This window comes from Oncorhynchus masou, chromosome 32 (assembly GCF_036934945.1).
Source record: "Oncorhynchus masou masou isolate Uvic2021 chromosome 32, UVic_Omas_1.1, whole genome shotgun sequence".
Classification (NCBI taxonomy): domain Eukaryota; kingdom Metazoa; phylum Chordata; class Actinopteri; order Salmoniformes; family Salmonidae; genus Oncorhynchus; species Oncorhynchus masou.
In genome coordinates this window covers 59,671,380-59,696,598 of record NC_088243.1, presented here as the reverse complement: position 1 = coordinate 59,696,598, position 25,219 = coordinate 59,671,380, and the positions used below count along the sequence as shown (strand labels likewise).

The 25,219-nt window shown below is 43.2% G+C and overlaps 1 protein-coding gene across 1 annotated transcript in view; it reads right to left on the bottom strand.

The window, feature by feature from the left end:
• LOC135526342 (disks large homolog 3-like) overlaps positions 1-25,219 on the bottom strand; it is a 146,918-nt gene that overhangs the window by 121,205 nt on the left and 494 nt on the right. Inside the window, exons 2-3 of the mRNA XM_064954641.1 lie at positions 24,597-24,728; positions 9,048-9,133 (exon numbers count right to left, since the gene is read on the bottom strand). Coding sequence (XP_064810713.1) covers positions 9,048-9,133; positions 24,597-24,728 — 218 coding nt within the window. The remainder of the gene's footprint in view (positions 1-9,047; positions 9,134-24,596; positions 24,729-25,219) is intronic.

Genomic DNA, 25,219 nt, shown 5'->3' with positions numbered 1-25,219 from the left:
CTGTGTTTTGCTGCTGCCCTCTCTGTGCTCTTCAGCACGTTCTATGTTTTTAACATTGAATACCAGGAGTCAGCCTCTACAACCTTGGCGCTGATCCAGAGCAAAAAAAGAAAGTTCCCTTTTTCAGGACGCTGTCTTTCAAAGATAATTCGTAAACATCCAAATAACTTCAGATCTTCATTGTAAAGGGTTTAAACACTATTTCCCATGCTTGTTCAATGAACCATAAACAATTAATGAACATGCACCTGTGGAACGGTCGTTAAGACACTAACAGCGTACAGACGGTAGGCAATTAAGGTCACAGTTATGAAAACTTAGACCACTAAAGAGAACTTTCTACTGACTCTGAAAAACACCAAAAGAAAGATGCCCAGGGTCCCCTGCTCACCTGCGTGAAAGTGCCTTAGGCATGCTGCAAGGAGGCATGAGGACTGCAGATGTGGCCAGGGCAAATAAATTGGAATGTCTGTACTGTGAGACGCCTAAGAAAGCGCTACTGGGAGACAGGATGGACAGCTGATCGTTCTCGCAGTGGCAGACCACGTGTAACAACACCTGCACAGGATCGATACATCCAAACATCACACCTGTGGGACAGATACAGGATAGCAACAACAACTGCCCGAGTTACACCAGGAATGCACAAACCCTCCATCAGTGCTGAGAATCTCAGCCTATTGCAGACAGAGGCTGGACTGAGGGCTTGTAGGCCTGTTGTAAAGGCAGGTCCTCACCAGACATCACCGGCAACAATGTTGCCTATGGGTACAAACCCATCGTCAATAGACCAGACAGGACTGGCAAAAAGTGCTTTTCACTGACGAGGCGTGGTTTTGACTCACCAGGGGTGATGGTCGGATTTGCGTTTATCGTTGAAGGAATGAGCGTTACACCGAGGCCTGTAATCTGGAGCAGGATCGATTTGGAGGTGGAGGATCCGTCATGGTCTGGGGTGGTGTGTCACAGCATCATCGGACTGAGCTTATTGTCATTGCAGGCAATCTCAACGCTGTGCGTTACAGGGAAGACATCCTCCTCCCTAATTTGGTACCCTTCCTGCAGGCTCCTCCTGACATGACCCTTCAGCATGACAATGCCACCAGCCAAACTGCTCGTTCTGTGCGTGATTTTCTGCAAGATAGGAATGTGTTCTGCCATGGCCAGTGAAGAGCCCGGTTCTCAATCCCATTGAGCATGTCTGGGACCTGTTGGATCGGAGGGTGAGGGCTAGGGCCATTCCCCCACATAAATGTCCGGGAACTTACAAGTGCCTTGGTGGAAGAGTGGGGTAACATCTCACAGCAAGAACAGGCAAATCTGGTGCAGTCCATGAGGAGGAGATGCACTGCAGTACTTAATGCAGCTGGTGGCCACACCAGATACTGGCTGTTACTTTTTGGCTGTTACACCCCCCCCCCCTCCCCTCCCCCTTTGTTCAGGGACACATTATGCCATCTGTTAGTCACATGTCTGTGGAACTTGTTCAGTTCATGTCTCAGTTGTTGAAGTTTGTTGAAAATAAACGTAGTTGACAGTGAGAGGACGTTTCTTTTTTTGCTGAGATCACATATATACACACACACACACACACACACACACAGGTTGGAGTCATAAAACTAATTTCCAACCACTCCACAAATTTGTGGTTAACAAACTATAGTTTTGGCAAGTCAGTTAGGACATCTACTTAGTACATGACACAATTTTTCCAACAATTGTTTACAGACAATTATTTCACTGTATCACAATTCCAGTGGGTCAGGTGTTTACATGCACTAAGATGACTGTGCCTTTAAACAGCTTGGAAAAATCCAGAAAATGGCTGTCATGGCTTTAGAAGCTTCTGATAGCCTAATTGACATAATTTGAGTCAATTGGACATTTACCTGAGGACGTATTTAAAGGCCTACCTTCAAACTCAGTGCCTCTTTGCTTGACATCGTTGGAAAATCAAAATAAATCAGCCAAGACCTCAGAAACAAATTGTAGACCTCCACAAGTCTGGTTCATCCTTGGGAGCAATTTCCAAGCGCCTGAAGGTACCACGGTCACCTGTACAAACAATAGTACGCAAGTATAAACACCATGGGACCATGCAGCCTTCATACCGCCCAGGAAGGAGACGCGTTCTATCTCCTAGAGATGAATGTACTTTGGTGCGAAAAGTGCAAATCAATCCCAGAATAACAGCAAAGGACTTTGTGAATATGCTGGAGGAAACAGGTACAAAAGTATCTATATCCACAGTAAAACGAGTCCTATATCGACATAACCTGAAAGGCCGCTCAGCAAGGAAGAAGCCACTGCTCCAAAACCGCCATAAAAATGACAGACCACGGTTTGCAACTGCACATGGGGACAAATATTATACTTTTGGAGAAATGTCCTCTGGTCTGATTAAACAAATTAAACTGTTTGGCCATAATGACCATCGTTATGTTTGGAGGAAAAAGGGGGAGGCTTGCAAGCCGAAGAACACCATCCCAACCGTAAAGCAAGGGGTGGCAGCATCATGTTGTGGGGGTGCTTTGTTGCAGGAGAGACTGGTGCACTTCACAAAATAGATGGCATCATGTGGCAGGAAAATTATGTGGATATACTGAAGCAACATCTTAAGACATCAGTCAGAAAGCTTGGTCGCAAATGGGTCTTCCAAATGGACAATGACCCCAAGCATACATCCAAAGTTGTGGCAAAATGGCTTAAGGACAACAAAGTCAAGGTATTGGAATGGCCATCACAACACTCTGACCTCAATCCCATAGAAAATTTGCTGACCCTGGGAGAACTGCCACAATGGCTAGCCGTGTCGTGGACTGCATTCAAGCCCTCAAGAAAACCCTGCTAGCTTGATAGGCAGCTAGCTAGCAGCTAGGCTACTGCTACGCCAAATAGCTCCTCAGACCCAGGCTTGGTCGACAGGATCACTGGACAGAGACTAGCAGTCCCAGCAACTGATGCCAACTGCGTCGCGGGATCAAACAAAAAAGTTAGTTAGCTACTAAGAAACTTTCCTATATACTTCAAAAACAACAAATTGAGCTCTCCTCATTTCGTGTTCAACAGGAAGTGACGTATGTGTGTACACATATATATATATATATATACACACACACACTGCTCAAAAAAATAAAGGGAACACTTAAAACAACACAATGTAACTCCAAGTCAATCACACTTCTGTGAAAATAAAATAAAGGGAACACTAAAATAACACATCCTAGATCTGAATTAATGAAATATTCTTATTAAATACTTTTTTTCTTTACATAGTTGAATGTGCTGACAACAAAATCACACAAAAATTATCAATGGAAATCAAATTTATCAACCCATGGAGGTCTGGATTTGGAGTCACACTCAAAATTAAAGTGGAAAACCACACTAAAGGCTGATCCAACATTGTACTTAATGTACTTAAAACAAGTCAAAATGAGGCTCGGTAGTGTGTGTGGCCTCCACGTGCCTGTATGACCTCCCTACAACGCCTGGGCATGCTCCTGATGAGGTGGCGGATGGTCTCCTGAGGGATCTCCTCCCAGACCTGGACTAAAGCATCCTCGAACTCCTGGACAGTCTGTGGTGCAACGTGGCGTTGGTGGATGGAGCGAGACATGATGTCCCAGATGTGCTCAATTGGATTCAGGTCTGGGGAACGGGCGGGCCAATCCATAGCATCAATGCCTTCCTCTTGCAGGAACTGTTGACACACTCCAGCCACATGAGGTCTAGCATTGTCTTGCATTAGGAGGAACCCAGGGCCAACCGCACCAGCATATGGTCTCACAAGGGGTCTGAGGATCTCATCTCGGTACCTAATGGCAGTCAGGCTACCTCTGGCGAGCACATGGAGGGCTGTGCGGCCCCCCAAAGAAATGCCACCCCACACCATGACTGACCCACCGCCAAACCTGTCATGCTGGAGGATGTTGCAGGCAGCAGAACGTTCTCCATGGCGTCTCCAGACTGTCACGTTTGTCACATGTGCTCAGTGTGAACCTGCTTTCATCTGTGAAGAGCACAGGGCGCCAGTGGCAAATTTGCCAATCTTGGTGTTCTCTGGCAAATGCCAAACGTCCTGCACGGTGTTGGGCTGTAAGCACAACCCCCACCTGTGGACGTCGGGCCCTCACACCACCCTCATGGAGTCTGTTTCTGACCGTTTGAGCAGACACATTCACATTTGTGGCCCGCTGGAGGTCATTTTGCAGTCCTCTGGCAGGTGCTCCTCCTACTCCTCCTTGCACAAAGGCGGAGGTAGCGGTCCTGCTGCTGGGTTGTTGCCCTCCTACGGCCTCCTCCACGTCTCCTGATGTACTGGCCTGTCTCCTGGTAGCGCCTCCATGCTCTGGACACTACGCTGACAGACACAGCAAACCTTCTTGCCACAGCTCGCATTGATGTGCCATCCTGGATGAGCTGCACTACCTGAGCCACTTGTGTGGGTTGTAGACTCCGTCTCATGCTACCACTAGAGTGAAAGCACTGCCAGCATTCAAAAGTGACCAAAACATCAGCCAGGAAGCATAGGAACTGAGAAGTGGTCTGTGGTTATCGCCTGCAGAACCACTCCTTTATTGGGGGTGTCTTGCTAATTGCCTATAGTTTCCACCTGTTGTCTATTCCATTTGCACAACAGCATGTGAAATGTATTGTCAATCAGTGTTGCTTCCTAAGTGGACATTTTGATTTCACAGAAGTGTGATTGACTTGGAGTTACATTGTGTTGTTTAAGTGGTCCCTTTATTTTTTTGAGCAGTGTATTATACTGCCATCAAGTCAGCCATCACTCAATAAGATATCATACTGACACCAAACTGATACATACTGACACCAAACTCACTTTGTCCAACTCGTTTAGAAGCCAGCCATCACATATTTCAGAGCCGGCCCAAAATTCACATAGAGCCTTCTGTTAAAAGCATAGATAAAACGTAAAACACGTAGTTACATTCTTGCTGCGGGTCCAGTTCTGGCATTATGTGTAGGCCTAGCTGAGGCAACCCCGAATCCCGAGTTACGACTCAATAGGTCATTCGGAGCCCGAGCAGTGACCTTAAATAGTGCTGAAAATGAACTTTTTCCGGAAGTTGCTACGTGGTCCCTGAAAGAGCTATCAGACTTTAGGGTCTGTTTCTATGGTCCGAGGCAGATTCAGTGCACCTAGTCTTGTGATTGAGACTTTTCTAAGTGTCATCATTTTCGCGACGTTAAAAATGTATTTAAGTTATTGCAAATGGACGAGGCTGTTTCTCGGCCTGAGAACCTTCTAGAGCGACATAACTCACTCTGCACTACCGACTTAAGCCATAGAACAGGTTTATAAAGTTTCAGGGCTCTAGGTCTGACAGTTATTTGATGGTTCGAACGGAGGTAACTACTGCAGGCTCTGTGTGTCTGTAAGCCCCACAATGTGTTACTTCACATTGACTGTGTGTGTGTGTGTGTGTGTGTGAGAACAGAAACTCACAAAAATCACATAGAGCTCCGAAACCCGTCTTAACAGATTTCGACCTTTAATCCCAGAAAATGGGCATTAACTCAAAGAGCATGAGGCCTCGAGGCCATCTTGTTTCTGGGCTAAAAGTACATTTGGCCAAACCTGTGCTCACCGAGTTTCTTCTTCCAAGTCTTTTCCGTTTACAAGAAACGGCTGGTACAGCAGAAAAATGTCCAATAATTAAACATTTATAACGCGGAAACCAAATGTCTGATAGACTTTATTTGATGAATTCCCGGAAGATCGGGCCCTGGGGGATTTTACCATTATAAATAACACCTGCGGACATCGAAACTCATCCCAATATTGGAATGCCCCTGCCCAGTCACGCGAAATTCATAGGGCCTAATGAATTAATTTCAATTGACTGATTTCCTTATAAGAAATGTAACTCAGTAAAATTGTTGCATGTTCCATTTTATATTTTTGTTCAGTATATCTTGGAGATCTACGGGAAGCACTGACCCAACCGATCCACAGACGATGCAATCTCTATTGCACTCCACACTGCTCTTTTCCCACATGGACAAAAGGAACACCTTTGTGAGAATGCTATTCATTGACTACAGCTCAGCGTTTAACACCATAGTGTCCTCAAAGCTCATCAACAAGCCAAGGACCCTGGGACTAAACACTTCCCTCTGCAACTGGATCCTGGACTTCCTGACGGGCCGCCCCCAGGTGGTAAGTGTAGGTAACAACACATCCACCACGCTGATCCTCAACACAGGTGCCCCTCAGGGGTGCGTGCTCACAGTCCCCTCTTGTACTCCCCGTTCACTCATGACAGCACAGCCAGGCACAACTCCATCATTAAGTTTGCCGATGACACAACAGTAGTAGGCCTAATCACCGTCAACGACGAGACAGCCTATAGGGAGGAGGTCAGAGACCTGGCCGTGTGGTGCCAGGACAACAACCTTTCCCTCAATGTGATCAAGACAAAGGAGAGGATTGTGGACTACAGGAAAAAGAGGCCCGTGCACGCCCCATTCTCCTCGAGGGGGCTGTAGTGGAGCAATTTGAGAGATTCAAGTTCCTTGGTGTCCAAATCACCAACAAACTAACATGGTCCAAGCACACCAAGACAGTCGTGAAGAGGGCACGACAAAACCTGTTCCCCTCAGGAGAAGCAAAAGATTTGGCATGGGTCCTCAGATCCTCAAAAGGTTCTACAGCTGCACCATCGAGAGCATCCTGACTGGTTGCATCACTGCCTGGTATGACAACTGCTCGGCCTCCGACCGCAAGGCACTACAGAGGGTTGTGCGTATGGCCCAGTACTTCACTGGGGCCAAGCTTCCTGCCATTCAGGACCTCTATACCAGGTGGTGTCAGAGTAAGGCCCTAAAAATTGTCAAAGACTCCAGCCACCCTAGTCATAGACTGCTCTCTCTGCTACCGCATGGCAAGGGGTACCGGAGTGCCAAGTCTAGGTCCAAGAGGCTTCTAAACAGCTTCTACCCACAAACCATACGACTCCTGAACACCTAATCAAATGGCTAGCCAGACTATATGCATTGCCCCCCTCCTCCCCCTCTTTTACACCGCTGCTACTCTCCGTTGTTATCATCTATGCAGTCACTTTAATAACTCTACCTACATGTAAATATTACCTTAACAAACCAGTGCCCCCGCACATTGACTCTGTACTGGTACCCCCTTGTATATAGTCTCACTATTGTTATTTTACTGCTGCTCTTTAATTACTTGTTACTTTTATTTCTGATTCTTATCCATATATTTTAAACTGCATTGTTGGTTAGGGGCTCGTAAGTAAGTATTTCACTGTAAGGTCTACACCTGTTGTATTCGGCGCATGTGACTAATAAAATGTGATTGGATTTGATTCCTTGGACTTCATGGTATAGTTTCTGCTCTGACATGCACTGTCAACTGTGGGACCTTACATAGAAAGGTGTGTTTCTTTCCCCATTTCGTTGCGTTTGCGTACACTTAATAAATGTTTTGCAACAGAATCATCAGAATGAATATGCCCCTGATCACCCGCACACATAGTTCATTTATATAGCAGCCACATACAGCATAATCACTTTGATCGTTGTGTAATTCCTTCTCACATCGCAATTCCTGCTCTCCTCCTCTCACCTTTTCCCTTGGCTTTTTGGACTTCAGTGGAGAACACATCAGTTGTGACCAGGCAAAACAACCTTTCCAAGCCAAACCTTCATATCATAACTGCTAACCGCTTCACAGCCTACATCGTTGGCACCATATTAGCTAACATCATCGTCAACATACCTACTAGAACTAACGCATTAGTAAACCCACAATCCAATCCATGTGTACAATCATGCAATACAGCTAGAAGTTTAGCAGTTACACCGGCGGGCCCCAGTGGCATTAAATTAATACAACCGAAAGCTCACCTTGACTTGGAAGAGTTGCAGTGTTGGATAGTCTTAGCCAGCTAGCTAACATAAATAGCATTCCTCTCTGTTTGAGTCAGGTTGTTGAGTCGGCTAAATTAGCTAGCGAAGTACTGTAAGTGAAAGGTTAACTAAGAATAAAAAAATACAACAAAATATAGCTAGCTCTCTCTCTCTATGCTGCTTGTCCATATTTTTTGAAAACATTAATTTGTTCAAAACCTTTCAACTATAGTCTTTCTCTCTCATTGAGTCAACTACCCACCACACTTTATGCACTGCAGTGCTAGCTAGCTGTAGCTTATGCTTTCATTCTCTGATTCTTTGATTGGTTGGACAACATATCAGTTCATGCTGAAAGAGCTCCGATAGGTTGGAGGCCGTCCTCTGGAAGTCGTTATAATTACTGTGTAAATCTATGAAAGGGGATGAGAAGCATGAGCCTCCTAGGTTTGTATTGAAGTTAATGTAGCCAGAAGATGCTGTTGAGGCTACTGTAGACCTTAATTGCAAAACAGTGGGTTTTAATCAGTTATTTGGTGACGTGAATATACTTTTGTAATGTTTCACTCTTTACATTGGTCCTCCCCGTCCTCCACTGAGAAGCCTGATTTCTACCAACATTTTCAGTGGTTATTTTTCAGAGCTTGTCTATAAATATTACTGTCAGTGACCATGTGATTTGATTGCAACCACTTGTAATGTAAGGACTGGGTGACATTGTTATCAGCAGCCCACTGATGAGCACATGGGTGTTACCATTGCTGAACTGACTACTGCTGTGGTGTCTGTCTTCATCTATCACTCCCAGACAACAACTACTTTCTCTCTCACCCTCTCTGCGCATCACTCACTCTCTAACTCTCCCAGACAACCGCAACTTTCTCTCTCTCCCCCCTCTCTCCTCACTTCTGACACCAATGTAGCAAATGGTGTAAAAAGTAAACACCCTACGCATCGCACCAATGGGCTTAACCACTTGGTGAGAATTGTAACGTGGCTCATATAAGTGAGGATTGCTACAGTATTGTGTGCATTATGTGAGATGTATAGAGTATTTGTAAAGGCATACAACTGGTATCCGGTTTACATATTTTTGTATTGTGTACAGTTTGACTGATAAAGTGAAGCGGGCCTTTCTCTAAGTTTCTCACCTCCTCCGCATCCTCAGCACTGGCCTTCTTCACATCGTTCTGTGTTGTGTTCAGTTGCAGGGTCACCTTGTAACACTCTTGGATATCTGCAAGGAATTAAGTAAACAACAAGTCATAGAAATAAAGTCCATGGTCCCCCGGGATATGAGTACTTGAATGGCAATCCACAAAAAATATCCCATAGATAATGTATCATTAAAACACTGAATGTTGCTTGTTTTCTTCAGTGTGCATCTGTTCACTACTATGCAGTTAAGTTTTCTAAATGTTGTTGTATGACTCAAATCCTGACTGGAGAGTTGATCATTAAGTCAATGTCCAAACAGCCCCAACTTCAATAACAAGTTATCCTTTGTATGGTCTAATAGAGATCAGCACTCTGCCTCCTATGTAAATGAGTTTAGCCTAAATTAGATGAGGTAGATTTCTCCACAAAAACCCCATCTGAACGAAGGGCATAGAATGAAGATGTTGGACTGTCTGTCGATGGCCTATAACTACAGTGCCTTCAGAAAATACTCATACCCCAGCACTTTCCAAATGTTGTTGTGTTACAACTTTAATTTAAAATTGATTAAATATAGCATGGTGAAGTTAATAATTACACTTTCGATGGTGTATCAATACATCCAGTCGCTACAAAGATACAGGCGTCCCTCCTAACTCAGTTGCCGGAGAGGAAGGAAACCGCTCAGGGATTTTTCACCATGAAGCCAATGGTGACTTTAAAACAGTTTAGTTTTTTACTATCACAGCCATTCAACTCTGAGGAAGGATCAACAAAATACTAACCTAATTGACTGAGTGAAAAGAATGAAGCCAGTACAGATGAAAAATATTCCAAAACATGCATCCTGTTTGCAACAAGGCACTAAAAAAAATGCTAACAAATGTGGCAAAGCAATTCATTTTTTGTCCTAAATACAGAGTGTAATGTTTGGGGCAAATCCAATAAAACACATTACTGAGTACCATTTGCCATATTTTCACACCTAGCAGTGACTGCATCATGTTATGGGTATGCTTGAAATCATTAAGGACTGGGGAGTTTTTCAGGATAAAAAAAGTTTGGAATGGAGCTAAGCACAGGCAAAATCCTACAGAAAAACCTGGTTCAGTCAGCTTTACATCATAGAGACGAATTCACCTTTCAGTAGGACAATAAGCTAAAACACAAGGCCAAGTCTACACTGGAGTTGCTTACCAAGAAGACAGTGAATGTTCCTGAGTGGCCGAGTTACAGTTGTGACTTAAATCTACTTGAAAATCTATGGCACGACCTGAAAATGGTTATCTAGCAATGATCAACAACAAGTTTTACAGATCTTGAAGAATTTTCAAAAGAATAATAGGCAAATGTTGCACACCCAGGTGTGGAAAGCTCTTAGAGACTTACCCAGAAAGACTCACAGCTGTAATCGCTGCCAAAGGTGCTTCTACAAAGTATTGACTCAGGGGTGTGAATAATTATGTAAATTAAATATTTCTGTATTTCATTTTCAATACATTTGCAAAACTTTCTAAAATTATTTTCACTTTGTCATTATGGGTTATTATTTGTAGGGAAAAATATTTAATACATTTTGAATTCAGGCTGTAACACAACAAAATGCGGAATAAGTCAAGGGGTAAGAATACTTTCTGAAGGCACTGTAGGTGTTAGATCACATGGTCTGGAAAAACTACTGGCTTTACCTCTATAACATAAGAGAAGGATGAGTCCAAGTTCTCTGTCAGTCCATCACCACTAGGCCATGCTGTTTTCCCACTGTGGCCAGCTCTATACCACCGTGGCCAGCTCTGCCAGCTTTTATCCTCCCAAATCCTGCTCACTCCCCTACAATTACCTCCGGCCCATCGCCTTCTCTTTCTCAACTCATCCTCCTTCTTTAATTGAGTTTCTTAAACACTGATTCCCCCTCCCTCTCCCCCTCTTGTCTCCCTTCATTACATCTCAGGTCATTAAAGAGATTCTCCAGTACTTTTGTATACTTTTTAGCCAGTAGTTGAAAGTAGCGCTCACAAGCGTCCCCGAAAATTACATACTACGTCACATATGTGCACCATGTAATTGCTCTCTCGCTCTCGCTCTGCTGGTTGTGCATCTTGCTAGCTGTCACTCAAATGGTGAGGGACTGAAGCTCATTGGCTAGAACTCGAATTGCTAGGGGGCTGGCCCACATGGGGGAAAATGTAGGGTAAATGGCACAGCACAGATTCCATTAAAATTGTCACTTCCAAACTAGAGATTTCGTGGCTAAGACAGTAATTCTGCTCATAGATTATGCATGTATTAACCACACATCGACACATCCAGCCCAATGCAGGAGGTTTAAAAAAATACTTAGTAGTCGACAATGTTCCGGAGCATGTCTTTAAGCTGCTGTGTCTTGTGGTCACCTATTGACTGGCAGCCACTTGATGAGAATACAGGGAGACATTGATGCTGATGTCACACACTGGCCCTCTTGCTGAACTATAGACATAAAGAGGTCGCTGTTCTCTTAAGAGCTCGGCTATGCTACAACTTTCTTAGGTTCAATGTCAGGACACAGTGATGGAAACAAATGTGTAGAAAGATCATCATGTACTTGAAATGTATAATTGTGTGTACAAATATCTGTGTGAAGGAGTGAAGGCACTGTATGTACCGGTATGTCCTCGGTGGGTGTGTGTGTATGTGGTCGGTGTATCCAACAGGGTGGAGTGGGAACAAATGTGGAAGAAGGGGGCATGTGACTCATCACTGTATAAGAGTGTCTGAGTGTGCAGGAGTGGAGCCGTCTGTAGGCAGAGCGTTTTGCAGCCCAGCTGGTTAGAGGCCCGCACGCACACACACACACACACACACACACAACACACAATTATATAGTCCTGTGATTTTACAATGTAGTATTTGGCTTTGTTATAAGAATTACCTTACAAAAAATGTGGAATGACATTTTCAGATGTGAAAGAGCTTAAACTACACACATAAAACCGTATTTTCACATGTATTCCATTTATAATTCACATGTTAACAACACATTTTCACATGTGAGGAGAATAACTTGTTTTCACCTCACATTTGAATTGCAGTTTCACATGTTAAAAATGTGTAAATGGAATATGCAGCTTCACATGAAAAATATTCACATGTGAAAATCTCACTTTAACAAGTTGGAATTGCATTTTCACAAGTGAAAATCATTTGAAGTTTCTTATGTAAACAAACTCCACATTTGAAAGTCTCACTTTCGCATGTGGAATTTCAAGTTCACATGTGAAAATCAATTGCATGAAAATGTAATTTTGGGCGACTAGGAGCGTTTGCTTGGATGGTTGGGGGTGGCAGGTAGCCTGGCGGTTGGGAGTGTTGGGCCAGTAGCCGAGAGGTCTACACATGTGAAAAGATGGTGTTAACATGTTGCAGAAACAATGTTTTCACTGGTGGAATAAGGGTGACCACATCTAAAAATATAAAATGCCGGACAAGGGTGTGATTTTGCGCGACATTCACGGAACAGTGGACAGAATAAATGTTTTGGGGGCAGGATAATGGATCATGGTCAAATGGCAATGGCATAGTTCTGCTGTACGAAGGTCACTGCCTGTTAAACATATTTTATAGAGTAATAGTATTATTATATGGTGCAATCCTTTAATGAGTGAGTTACTTTTTTGCTATTAATATCAAGCAAATCTTCTGAAGTCAAGAACAACATTTGTAGTATTGCAGACAAAAATAATGATATTGAAAGCAAACCATCAACCCAAAAGTATTGATAACAAAACAAAATATTGCACGGAAATAATTTTGAAATGTGAGAATAAATGATAACATGATTAAATACAAGTCTCCCTCTTTGGTTATGTTACCCTGGCCTTTGCATTCAATGCAACTTTTGACACATTAATTCCAGCAACATAGCACCCTGTATCCCACTGCTGGTTTGCCTCTGAAGCTAAGCAAGGTCGGTCCTCGCTGGTCCCTGGATAGGAAACAAGACGTAGCTGGAAGTGCTAAAAAAACGTGTACAACAAAAAAAGTGTGGATTTTTTTCCTTCATGATTGAAAAATTAACGTGTGAAACTTCTGAAAACCACATTCTGAAAACCACGTGTCCACTTATCTAAACATAAAAAATAAAAAATGTTGAATCATGTGATATTTTTCATGTGATTTGTTCACACGTGTGTTGTATTCACACATAACTTTTTCATGTATTCTTTTGTAAAGGTTGTATAAACAACGCAATCACATAACTTGTCCTGATTACTTGTCCAAAGTAATTCAGAGAAAATTCTTGCATAAGTATTATCATACTTGTGTAAATTGTTAAATTTATGTGAAATTACTGTGTGTGTATGTGTGTGTGAGTTAAAGGGAGTAAGGAATACACCGACGTTAGACCCCCCTCTATTTGCAGCAGACCTATTCAAGTGTACTGGAGTCCTCTTTCCACTCATAGCCTGTTCTGGATGAATAAGCCCAAAAAGAATTTGCCCCAGAGTGTTTTCCATGGGATGACAATAAGCGACAGACAGACACTCCGCTCACTACAATCTACATTCAGCAAAAAGGGTCTGAATTAAAGCCCCCCACCCATAATCTCCTGCTCCACCATTTGTGGGAGTGTTGTGTGTGGGTATAACCAACTTCCTGCATGTTTGCATGTTGGGGAACAAATAAGATATGAGTCCTCAGTCAAGGCAAACTTTGTTCATGATTGTGCAACCATGCAGACATCCAATCAAGTGCTCAGCTCTCCAACTTCCTACAGTGCATTCCAGGCAAGGGGACTCCCATTCATTCACACATCAAATACTGTTCAATGCTGCTCACAACTGAACTCATGAACACTTTTTGCACCAGTCACGCCTGTTGTCATTCACGATGACCATACCTTCTTTAACATTGTGCCAATGCTGTTAATTTACAAATGTTCCCACTGTGGCAGAGCATACCAGTAGCAATAAAATTGCAACACAAATACAGCCAGTGCAAAAATACCCCACCACTACAACAATGACACTACAACAAGTAGCCTAAGCAAAGCCCTTCTACCTATTTTCAAATAGGTACTGTACAAAAGGTACAGTAGCGACAGTAGCAACACAAAAATCCCAAACTTCCCCAGTTCACACGAATCCCGGCCCATGAATGCAAACAACAGAGCATCTGGGAGGCTAATGCGATGAGTTACCCCATATTCCCATTAGCTGTGGAAACGTTCAGCACCTCCCCTGTGCCTAGGCTGATGATTAAAACCGCATGTTGAGTAGAGAATCCGGCCTCATTTGACCCTGCTCTGCCCCTGCACCTGAGACACTCTCTCTCACACAGACTCTCTCGGCTATATCCTCAGATCAGTCACGCAGGCCAGGAGAAACAGGGGGTGAGGATGACACGGCATGGCAGCCATGAGCTGTTTGTTTTTACATCTACATAACTCTACTCTACCATACCTCCAGCCCCAGCCTTTTGCTGCACATTCCTGCCCTGGGATCCAGACTCTTCTGTATGGAATGCTTGGAACCCTGATCCCCTTCACTGCAGCCCAACCTACTCTTTAGTATATCAGACCTAAACTGTTGGGATAGTCATACACCCCCACATGTATTTATTTGGACAGGGAAGCTGACACATATAATTTGGCGATATACTCCAGCATTTTGGATTTGAGATCAAATGTTTTACATGACAATAAGTCAGGCGCTGATGATGTGGATGTCAATTAAAGCAGCCCCCTGCACCTCTCTGATTCAGAGAGATTGGGTTAAATATGGTAGGCACATTTCAGCTGAATGCAATCAGCTGTACAACTGACTAGGTATCCCCCTTTCTCTTTCCCTTTACAAAATGTCCCCTTTTAAATGAGTGTAAATTCATACATATCGGTTTAAACATTTAGAAATGCACTTTATTTATCTAGTGCCCCCCATTTGAAGGTGTCATAAATATTTGTAAAAGTTAGTTTGTGAAATTTCTGTCCTTAAAGCGTTTGAGACAATCAGTTGTGTTGTGACAAGGTAGGGGTAGTATAAAGAAGATAGCCCTATTTGGGGGCACCGGTTAGTCAAGGTAATTGAGGTAATATGTACACGTAAGTAGAGTTAAAGTGACTATGCATAAATTATAAACAGAGAGTAGCAGCAGTGTAACAGAGGGGTCTGGGTAGCCATTTGATTAGCTGTTCAGGAGTCTTATGGCTTGGGGGCAGAAGCTGTTAAGAAGCCTTTTGGACTTAGACTGGACGCTCCGGTACCGCTTGCTGTGCGATAGCAGATAGAACAGCCAATGACTAGGGTGGCTGGAGTCTTTGACAATTTTTAGGGCCTTACTCTGACACTGCCTGGTATAGAAGTCCTGGATGGTAGGAAGCTTGGCCCTAGTGATGTACTGGGCTGTACGCACCACCCTCTGTAGTGCCTTGCGGTCGGAGGCCGAGCAGTTGCCATACCAGGCAATGATGCAACCAGTCAGAACGCTCTCGGTGGTGCAGCTGTAGAACCTTTTGAGGATCGGCGGAACCATGCCAAATATTTTCAGTCTCCTGAGGGAGAATATGCTTTTTTGTGCCCTCTTCACGACTGTCTTAGTCTGTTTGGAACATGATAGTTTGTTGGTGATGTGGACACCAAGGAACTTGAAGCTCTCAACCTGCTCCACTACAGCCCCCTTGATGAGAATGGGGGCGTGCTCGGTCTTCCTTTTCCTGTAGTCCACAATCACTCCTTTGTCTTGATCACGTTGAGGGAGAGGTTGTTGTCCTGGCACCACACGGCCAGGTCTCTGACCTCCTCCCTATAGGGTGTCTCGTATTTGTCGGTGATGAGGGCTACTACTGTTGTGTCATTGGCAAACTTGATGACGGTATTGGAGTTGTGGCAGACCATGCTGTCATGAGTGAACAGAGAGTACAGGAGGGGACTGAGCACCGTGTTGAGGATCAGCGTGGCGGATGTGTTGTTCCCTACCCTTACCACCTGGGGGCGGCCCGTCAGGAAGTCCAGGATCCAGTAACAGAGGGAGGTGTTTAGTCCCAGGGGCCTTAGCTTAGTGATGAGCTTTGAGGGCACTATGGTGTTGAATGCTGAGCTGTAGTCAATGAATAGCATTCTCACATAGGTGTTCCTTTTGTCCAGGTGGGAAAGAGCCGTGTTGAGTGCAATAGAGATTGCATAATTTGTGGTCTTTTGGGGCAGTATGCAAATTGGAGTGGGTTTCTGGGATAATGGAACATTATCTGAACATTTCAAGAACTCGTGGAGACGCAAAAACCATCAAGTACTATGATGAAAATGGCTCTCATGGGGACGGCCACAGGAAAGGAAGACCCAGAGTTACCTCTGCTGCAGAGGACAAGTTCATTAGAGTTAACTGCACCTCAGATTGCACCCCACATAAGTGCTTCATAGAGTTCAAGTAACAAACACATCTCAACATCAACTGTTCAGAGGAGCCTGTTTAATCAGGCCTTCATGGTTGAATTGCTGCAAAGAAACTACTACTAAAGGACACCAATAAGAAGAAGAGACTTGCTTGGACCAAGAAAGCAATAGACAATAGACCGGTGGAAATCTGTCCTTTGGTCTGATGAGTCCAAATTTAAAATGTTTGGTCCCAATGGCTGTGTGATTGTGAGACGCTGAGTAGGTAAACTGATGATCTCCGCATGTCTGGTTCCCACCGTGAAGCATGGAGGAGGAAGTGTGATCATTTGGGGGTGATTTGCTGATGACACTGTCAGTGATTTATTTAGAATTCAAGGCACACTTAACCAGCATGGCTACCATAGCATTCTGCAGAGATACGCCATCTCATCTGGTTTGCCCTCAGGCCAGACAAAATTGATTCACTTTTAAACAGATTTTCCCCCCAGAAAAGTGAGGCGAGCGAGAGAAAAAAAGAAAGAAAAAAAAGTCATGAATTGGATAAGGAATAACAGTACTACCACAGTTTGCTAGACACTTGTGCAAGCTCTAGGCCTAACGTGAGCTTCAAGAGTTATATTATTCCATTCTAAAACCTACACTATTCTTCTTTAAAAGAATGCAGATGTTAGAATGTTGTTATAACCATGAGAAATTCAACACAATGGGAGGTATAACTTGTGACAGGTTCTTTATTCCTGTTAAAAAAGTGCAATCCAATCTCGTAATTCAATGTGATGTATATATAGGGTAATAAAGTTGACTATTTAAAACAAATTCTAATTCAAGAATGATTGACAATAAATAATTGTAATAAAATTAAAATGTTAAAAGCTAAAATCTTAAGTGTCAACGAGTCATGGCTGAACGATGACAGGGATAAAATACAGCTGGCGGGGTTTACGCTGCACCGGCAAGACTGAACAGCTGCCTCCGGTAAGACAAGTGTGGCAGTCTGTGTATATTCATAAACAACAGCTGGTGCACAAAATCTAACATTAAGGAAGTCTCAAGGTTTGCTCGCCTGAGGTAGAGTATCTCATGATAAGCTGTAGACCACACCATTTACTGTCTATTTACCACCACAAACCGATGCTGGCACTAAGTCCGCACTCAATGAGCTATATAAGGCAATAAGCAAACAGGAAAACGCTCATCCAGAGGCGGTGCACCTAGTGGCCGGGGACTTTAATGCAGGGAAACTTAAATCTGTTTAACCTAATTTCTACCAGCATGTTAAATGTGCAACCAGGGGGGGGGGGGGGCAAAAAAATTAAAAATAAATAAATTAAAATTACAAATTTTAAAAAACTCTAGACCACCTTCACTCCACAAACAGAGAGGTGTACAAAGCTCTCCCTCGCCCTCCATTTCGCAAATCTGACCATAATTCCTTCCTGCTGATTCCTGCTTACAAGCAAAAACTAAAGCAGGAGGAAGTGGTCAGATGACGCAGATACTAAGCTACAGGACTGTTTTGCTAGCACAGACTGGAAAATGTTCCGGGATTCTTCCGATGGCATCGAGGAAGACACCACATCAGTCACAGGCTTCATCAATAAGTGCATCGATGACGTCATCCCCGCAGTAACTGTATGTACATCCCCCAACCAGAAGCCATGGTTTACAGCCAACATCCGCACTGCGCTAAAGGGTAGAGCTTCTGCTTTCAAGGAACGGGACTCTAACCAGGAAGCTTATAAGAAATCCTGCTATGCTCTCAGATGAACCATCAAACAGGCAAAGCATCAATACAGGACTAAGATAGAGTCGTATTACAATCATATTACTCGCCAGATGTGGCAGGGCTTGCAAACCATTACAGACTACAAAGGGAAGCACAGCCGCGAGCTGCCCAGTGACACAAGCCTACCAGATGAGCTAAATTACTTCTATGCTCGCAAGCAACACTGAAGCATGCATGAGAGCATCAGCTGTTCCGGACGACTGTGTGAATACGCTCTCCATAGCCGATGTGAGTAAGACTTTTAAACAGATCAACAGTCACAAGGCCGCAGGGCCAGACGGACTACCAGGACGTGTACTCCGAGCATGCGCTGACCAACTGGCAGGTGTGTTCACTGACATTTATCAACCTGTCCCTGACTGAGTCTGTAATAGGAACATGTTTCAAGCAGAGCACCATAGTCCCTGTACCCAAGAACACTAAGGTAACCTGCCTAAATGACTACCGACCTGTAGCACTCACATCTGTAGCCATAAATTGCTTTGAAAGGCTGGTCATGGCTCACATCAACACCATTATCCCAGAAACCCTAGACCCGCTCCAGTTTGCATACAGACCCAACAGATCCACAGATGATGCAATCTCTATTGCACTCCACACTTACCTTTCCCACCTGGACTAAAGGAACACCTCCGTGAGAATGATATTCATTGACCCCCTGTATATATATTTTTTATTTCACCACGTAGGCTAATTGAGAACAAGTTCTCATTTACAACTGCGACCTTGCCAAGATAAAGCAAAGCAGTTCGACACATACAACAACACAGAGTTACACATGGAATAAACAAACATACAGTCAATAATACAGTAGGAAAAAAAGTATAAATACAGTGTGTGCAAATGACTTAAGATAAGGGAGGTAAAGCAATAAAATAGGCCATAGTGGCGAGGTAATTACAATATAGCAATTAAACACTGGAGTGATAGATGTGCAGAAGACGAATGTGCAAGTAAAGATACTGGGGTGCAAAGGAGCAAAATAAATAAGTAAATAAATACATTGTGGGGATGAGGTAGTTTGATGGGCTATGTACAGGTGCAATGATCTGTGAGCTGCTCTGACAGCTGGTGCTTGAAGTTAGTGAGGGAGATACAGTGGGGCAAAAAAGTATTTAGTCAGCCACCAAATGTGTAAGTTCTCCCACTTAAAAAGATGAGAGAGACCTGTAATTTTCATCATAGGTACACTTCAACTATGACAGACAAAATGAGGGAAAAAGATGTCTGGCTCTCACAGACCTGTAACTTCTTTAAGAGGCTCCTCTGTTCTCCTCTCGTTACCTGTATTAATGGCACCTGTTTGAACTTGTTATCAGTATTAAAGACACCTGTCCACAACATCAAGCAGTCACACTCCAAACTCCGCTATGGCCAAGACCAAAGAGCTGTCAAAGGACACCAGAAACAAAATTGTAAACCTGCACCAGGCTGGGAAGACTGGATTCGAGCCCAGTAACTTTTCTCACCGCATCCTCCTTAGATTGTCTCGTCTGGTTGCCACGAAAAGCCCACACTTGAGACAGTTGATCACATCCTTGTGGAGCTGCTGACTGGCATGAAGTTTGTGCATGCTACTGGCGATGTACTTTGCTGAACATGCTAGCTGTTCTCGGAGGCGCACCATCACTTCAAACACATTCCGTCGATGTTATCAGTTGTTCTACTACTACTGGTAGTACCGGTAAAATGTGAATCACAAATCACCATACAGCTGACACACTTCAATTTCATGAATGATTTTGACTACAATTTGGTATCCAAAATACTATCAGCTTGCACTGCGTCTTTGCTGATGAATGCCCTGATCTCTGGCCAGTCAATTGGTTCAATGACATTGCTGTTTTGTCTATTAAACGATTCTGTTAGATCTGAAAATGATGCGTTAACCATGAATTTATCAACTGTTTGTTTATAATGAGGGACGTCCCACATTGAACCTAGATACAGTGGGGAGAACAAGTATTTTATAACTTGAAAAATCGGCAGTGTTTCCTACTTACAAAGCATGTAGAGGTCTGTAATTTGTATCACAGGTACACTTCAACTGTGAGAGACGGAATCTAAAATAAAAATCCAGAAAATCACATTGTATGATTTTTAAGTAATTAATTTGCATTTTATTGCATGACATAAGTATTTGATACATCAGAAAAGCAGAACTTAATATTTGGTACAGAAACCTTTGTTTGCAATTACAGAGATCATACGTTTCCTGTAGTTCTTGACCAGGTTTGCACACAATGCAGCAGGGATTTTGGCCCACTCCTCAATACAGACCTTCTCCAGATCCTTCAGGATTCGGGGCTATCGCTGGGAAATTCGGACTTTCAGCTCCCTCCAAAGATTTTCTATCCGGTTCAGGTCTGGAGACTGGCTAGGCCACTCCAGGACCTTGAGATGCATCTTACGGAGCCACTCCTTAGTTGCCCTGACTGTGTGTTTCAGGTCGTTGTCATGCTGGAAGACCCAGCCACGACCCATCTTCAATGCTCTTACTGAAGGAAGGAGGTTGTTGGCCAAGATCTCGCGATACATGGCCCCATCCATCCTCCCCTCAATATGGTGCAGTAGTCCTGTCCCCTTTGCAGAAACGCTTCCCCAAAGAATGATATTTCCACCTCCATGCTACACGGTTGGGATGGTGTTCTTGGGGTTGTACTCATCCTTCTTCTTCCTCCAAACATGGCGAGTGGAGTTTAGACCAAAAAGCTCTATTTTTTCAAGCGCTGGCTTGAGCAGGCGGACCTTGGGTACGCTGCAGGATTTTAATCCATGACGGCGTAGTGTGTTACTAATGGTTTTCTTTGAGACTGTGGTCCCAGCTCTCTTCAGGTCATTGACCAGGTCCTGCCGTGTAGTTCTGGGCTGATCTCTCACCTTCCTCATGATCATTGATGCCCCACGAGGTGAGATCTTGCATGGAGCACCAGACCGAGGGTGATTGACAGTCATCTTGAACTTCTTCCATTTTCTAATAATTGCGCCAACAGTTGTTGCCTTCTCACCAAGCTGCTTGCCTATTGTCCTGTAGCCCATCCCAGCCTTGTGCAGGTCTACAATTTTATCCCTGATGTCCTTACACAGCTCGCTGGTCTTGGCCATTGTGGAGAGGTTGGAGTCTGTTTGATTGAGTGTGTGGACAGGTGTCTTTTATACAGGTAACGAGTTAATACAGGTAATGAGTGGAGAACAGGAAGGCTTCTTAAAGAAAAACTAACAGGTCTGTGAGAGCCAGAATTCTTACTGGTTGGTAGGTGATCAAATACTTTTGTCATGCAATAAAATGCTAATTAATTACTTAAATCATACAATGTGATTTTCTGGACTTTTGTTTTAGATTCCGTCTCTCACAGTTGAAGTGTACCTATGATAAAAAATGACAGACCTCGACATGCTTTTAAGTAGGAAAACCTGCAAAATCGGCTATGTATTAAATACTTGTTCTCCCCACTGTACATAAATAGTAGGAATTTGCCCTGGCTCCAGCCATGACAGCATGAGAGAGAAATGAAACATCTGCACGTCACCTGAGGTTGCGAGCGTGTGTGTTTCACTGTCCAACCGGAGGATCGAACATTATCTGAGCATGTGATCTGAAGCGGGACTATCATTTGTTTTTCAACAGGACAATGACCCAACACACCTCCAGGCTGTGTAAGGGCTATTTGACCAAGGAGAGTGATGGCGTGCTGATTCAGATGACCTGGCCTCCACAATCACCCAACCTCAACCCAATTGAGATGGTTGGGGATGAGTTGGACCGCATAGTGAAGGAAAAGCAGCCAACAATTGCTCAGTATAAGTGGGAACTCCTTCAAGACTGTGTATTCCTCATGAAGCAGGCTGGGAGAATGCCAAGAGTGTGCAAAGCGGTCATCATGGAGAATGTAAAATAATTTGATTCGTTTAATACTTTTTGGGTTACGACATGATTCCCTGTGTTTTTTTATCATTTTGAGGTCTTCTTTATTATTCGATCTCAAATCCAAAATGCTGGAGTATTGAAGCCAAATTAACTTATTAAGGTATGGGGGCAGCATTTTCACTTTTGGATAAATAGCGTGCCCAATTTCAACTTCCTGCTACTCATGCCAAGAATATAAGATATGCATATTATTAGTAGAAAACACTCTGAAGTTTCTAAAACTGTTTGAATCATGTCTGTGAGTATAACATAACTTATGTAGAAGGCAAAACCCCAAGGACTAACCGTTCAGAATTGATTTTTTGAGGTCTCTGTCTGTTCAAGAATTTCTCATTGGGAAACGATATTTCTTTGGCACTTGTTTTCATTTCTTACCGCTTCCACTGGATGTCACCAGTCTTTGTAATTTGGTTGAGGTTATTCCTTTGTGCAATGAAGAAGTACGGCCATCTTGGAAAAAGGTAACGCTCTTGAGAGTGCGCAAGACTTGAAAAGTAGCATTAGTTTCCTCTCGTCCTCTATTGAAAACAGATAGACCCGTCTTCAATTTGATCGATTATTAACGTTTAAAAATACCTAAAGTTGTATTACAAAAGAAGTTTGAAATGTTTACAGGCAACTTTTAAGATATTTTGTAGTGACGTTGTGCAATTTGGAAGCAGTTTTTTTCTGGATCAAACGCGCCAAATAAATTGACATTTTGGATATATGTGGACGGAATTAATCGAACAAAAGGACCAATTGTGCTGTTTATGGGGCATATTGGAGTGCCAACAAAAGAAGCTTGTCAAAGGGAAGACATGTTTTATATTTTATTTCTGCATTTTGTGTAGCGCCTGCAGGGTTGAAATATGCTACTCTCTTTGTTTACTGTTGTGCTATCATCAGATAATAGCTTCTTATGCTTTCTTCGAAAAGCCTTTTTAAAATCTGACGTTGGCTGGATTCACCACGAGTGTAGCTTTAATTTACTATCTTACATGTGTGATTTAATGAAAGTTTGAATTTTATATCATTTTATTTGAATTTGCCGCATTGTCCTTGGCTTTTGGCCAAGTGGGACGCAAGCGTCCCCAATACCATAAGACATTTCACTGTCCAAATACATACGGAGGGGAGTATGTGGTTTACAAAGCCATCTTTTGAATACTGGATATATTGACCAACTCAACTGACAGACAGATAGAGCAACATATCTTGTATTGTCTGTATTGTGATTAACATACTTTTCTCGTTAGACCACAGCAATAGTTTTGCTAATAGTACATTATCATCAATGTATTTGTTCAACTAGTTTGGACAGGCAGGCATCCATGTCTGGAGAGATCACTCATCAGGGTGGACAGCCTCCTCAGACTCCTCTTTTCTCTAGTCTTCAACCCTGCTCCATGGTCACCCATCCCCCATGGAGGCTCCAGAGCTCTGGGTAGAGCAGCAGCAGTAGCGACAAACCCACAGGCTAGCATCATTAAGGCATGGCCATGGTAATTAGAGGGGCCACTCAAGCATTGGTTAAATTGAACTCACTTGTCTCCTTTGCAGGGTAAAAAGACTGTGAAATGTAGCTTCACAGGAGCCCTTTTGGGGCCCTAACTGCTTATTAAGGTATCGTTGCAATACACTCAAGAGTTAGTTTAGGTCATTGTTCCAGTTAGGAAATGATAGATGTGGTGAGGTCAAGCACATTCATAGTATTGAAAAAGCTATTGTGGACTGGTAACATCCTCTTTTTACACCTCATACAGTAGTGTTTTGGCTGCTGTGAGTGAACCATATCTAATAATAACTCTTTCTGTGAGATGATCCTGATCAAGTTAGGATGACATCCAACAGTGCAAATAAATGACTGAAAATATGTGTAACTCTATAACAAAGTAAAGAGGTTTGAACTGATTGCCTGTGAGAGGGCTTTTGATCAGCCCAATAGATAGAGTACATTGTGTCATGGGCATGTTTAATAGGATTTAATAGGATACAGCAAACCTTTTGAGAGGCCACTGAAAGGCCTCTTTCATGGGACTTAATTGAGAAATGTTTAGGCTCAGTTAACTTCCCACACAAATTAATATAGCCTGACCCGGGTTGTCTACATCCTGAAGCTTTGGTCAGAGGCAATAACAAGCCTATACCAAAAACAACTAGCGAGTCGCTAATTTTCTCATTAGAAAGATAATGAGCAGAGACATAAGTATAATAATAAAAATCTCTTGATGAGTTTTGTTACTAAATACACTAATTTATTTAGAATATAGTGATTTGAAAAATAATTTGCTTGTAATGGTGTGGGGCTGGACTGAGACTTCCCACTGGGCACACACTAGTTGAATCAACATTGTTTCCACGTCATTTCAATATAATGACTTGAACCAACATGGAATAGACGTCTGTGCCCTGTGGGTTCATTATTCATAAAATAATAATAGTGAAAGCCTCAATATGTGTATTTTCTGTGTCTTACCTAATAGTGCATGAAAGAGTTGGCTGCCGAAGATGGTGGAGACCTTCCCCACACTGGCCTTCAGGGCCTGTTCCTCTGGACTGGTCAGACTGTCCTGGTACTGTCTCAGCAGACCCACTGCCCTCTCTGTGTCTGACAACAGGGATGCTTCAAGTTAACACCCTCACCAAGACAGTCGTTGTGATGAAATGTTAAGAAACTGCTCAGATGTGATGTGCACATGACCATTTTGATCCTTGAAACAAGTGGCAATATTATTCTACCATAGCATAAAACAAGTCTAAATGCATGCTAGGAAAGCCTCAAATTATGGTTTTAATCGGGCACACTCATGTCATAGGCTATTGTACAATTGTCAGGCTCAAAGCACAAGGATAGAGTTGGTGCATAGTTTTGTTCATTGTTGAAGAGTTTCTCTAACTTTTGGTGCTGCTATGGGCAGGGAAAGGGAGTAGTAGTCTTAAGTATAGAATGCATGCGCGTGCACAGCGGTCTACCGAAACCAGGTGGGAGGTGAAGCGTAATTAACAGCCTTGTGATGTGCCTCACTCGCTTTACTACAACTACCTACATTTTATTATGAGTAAACTAAACTACTTCCCTTACCATCGCAGTGTGAATGT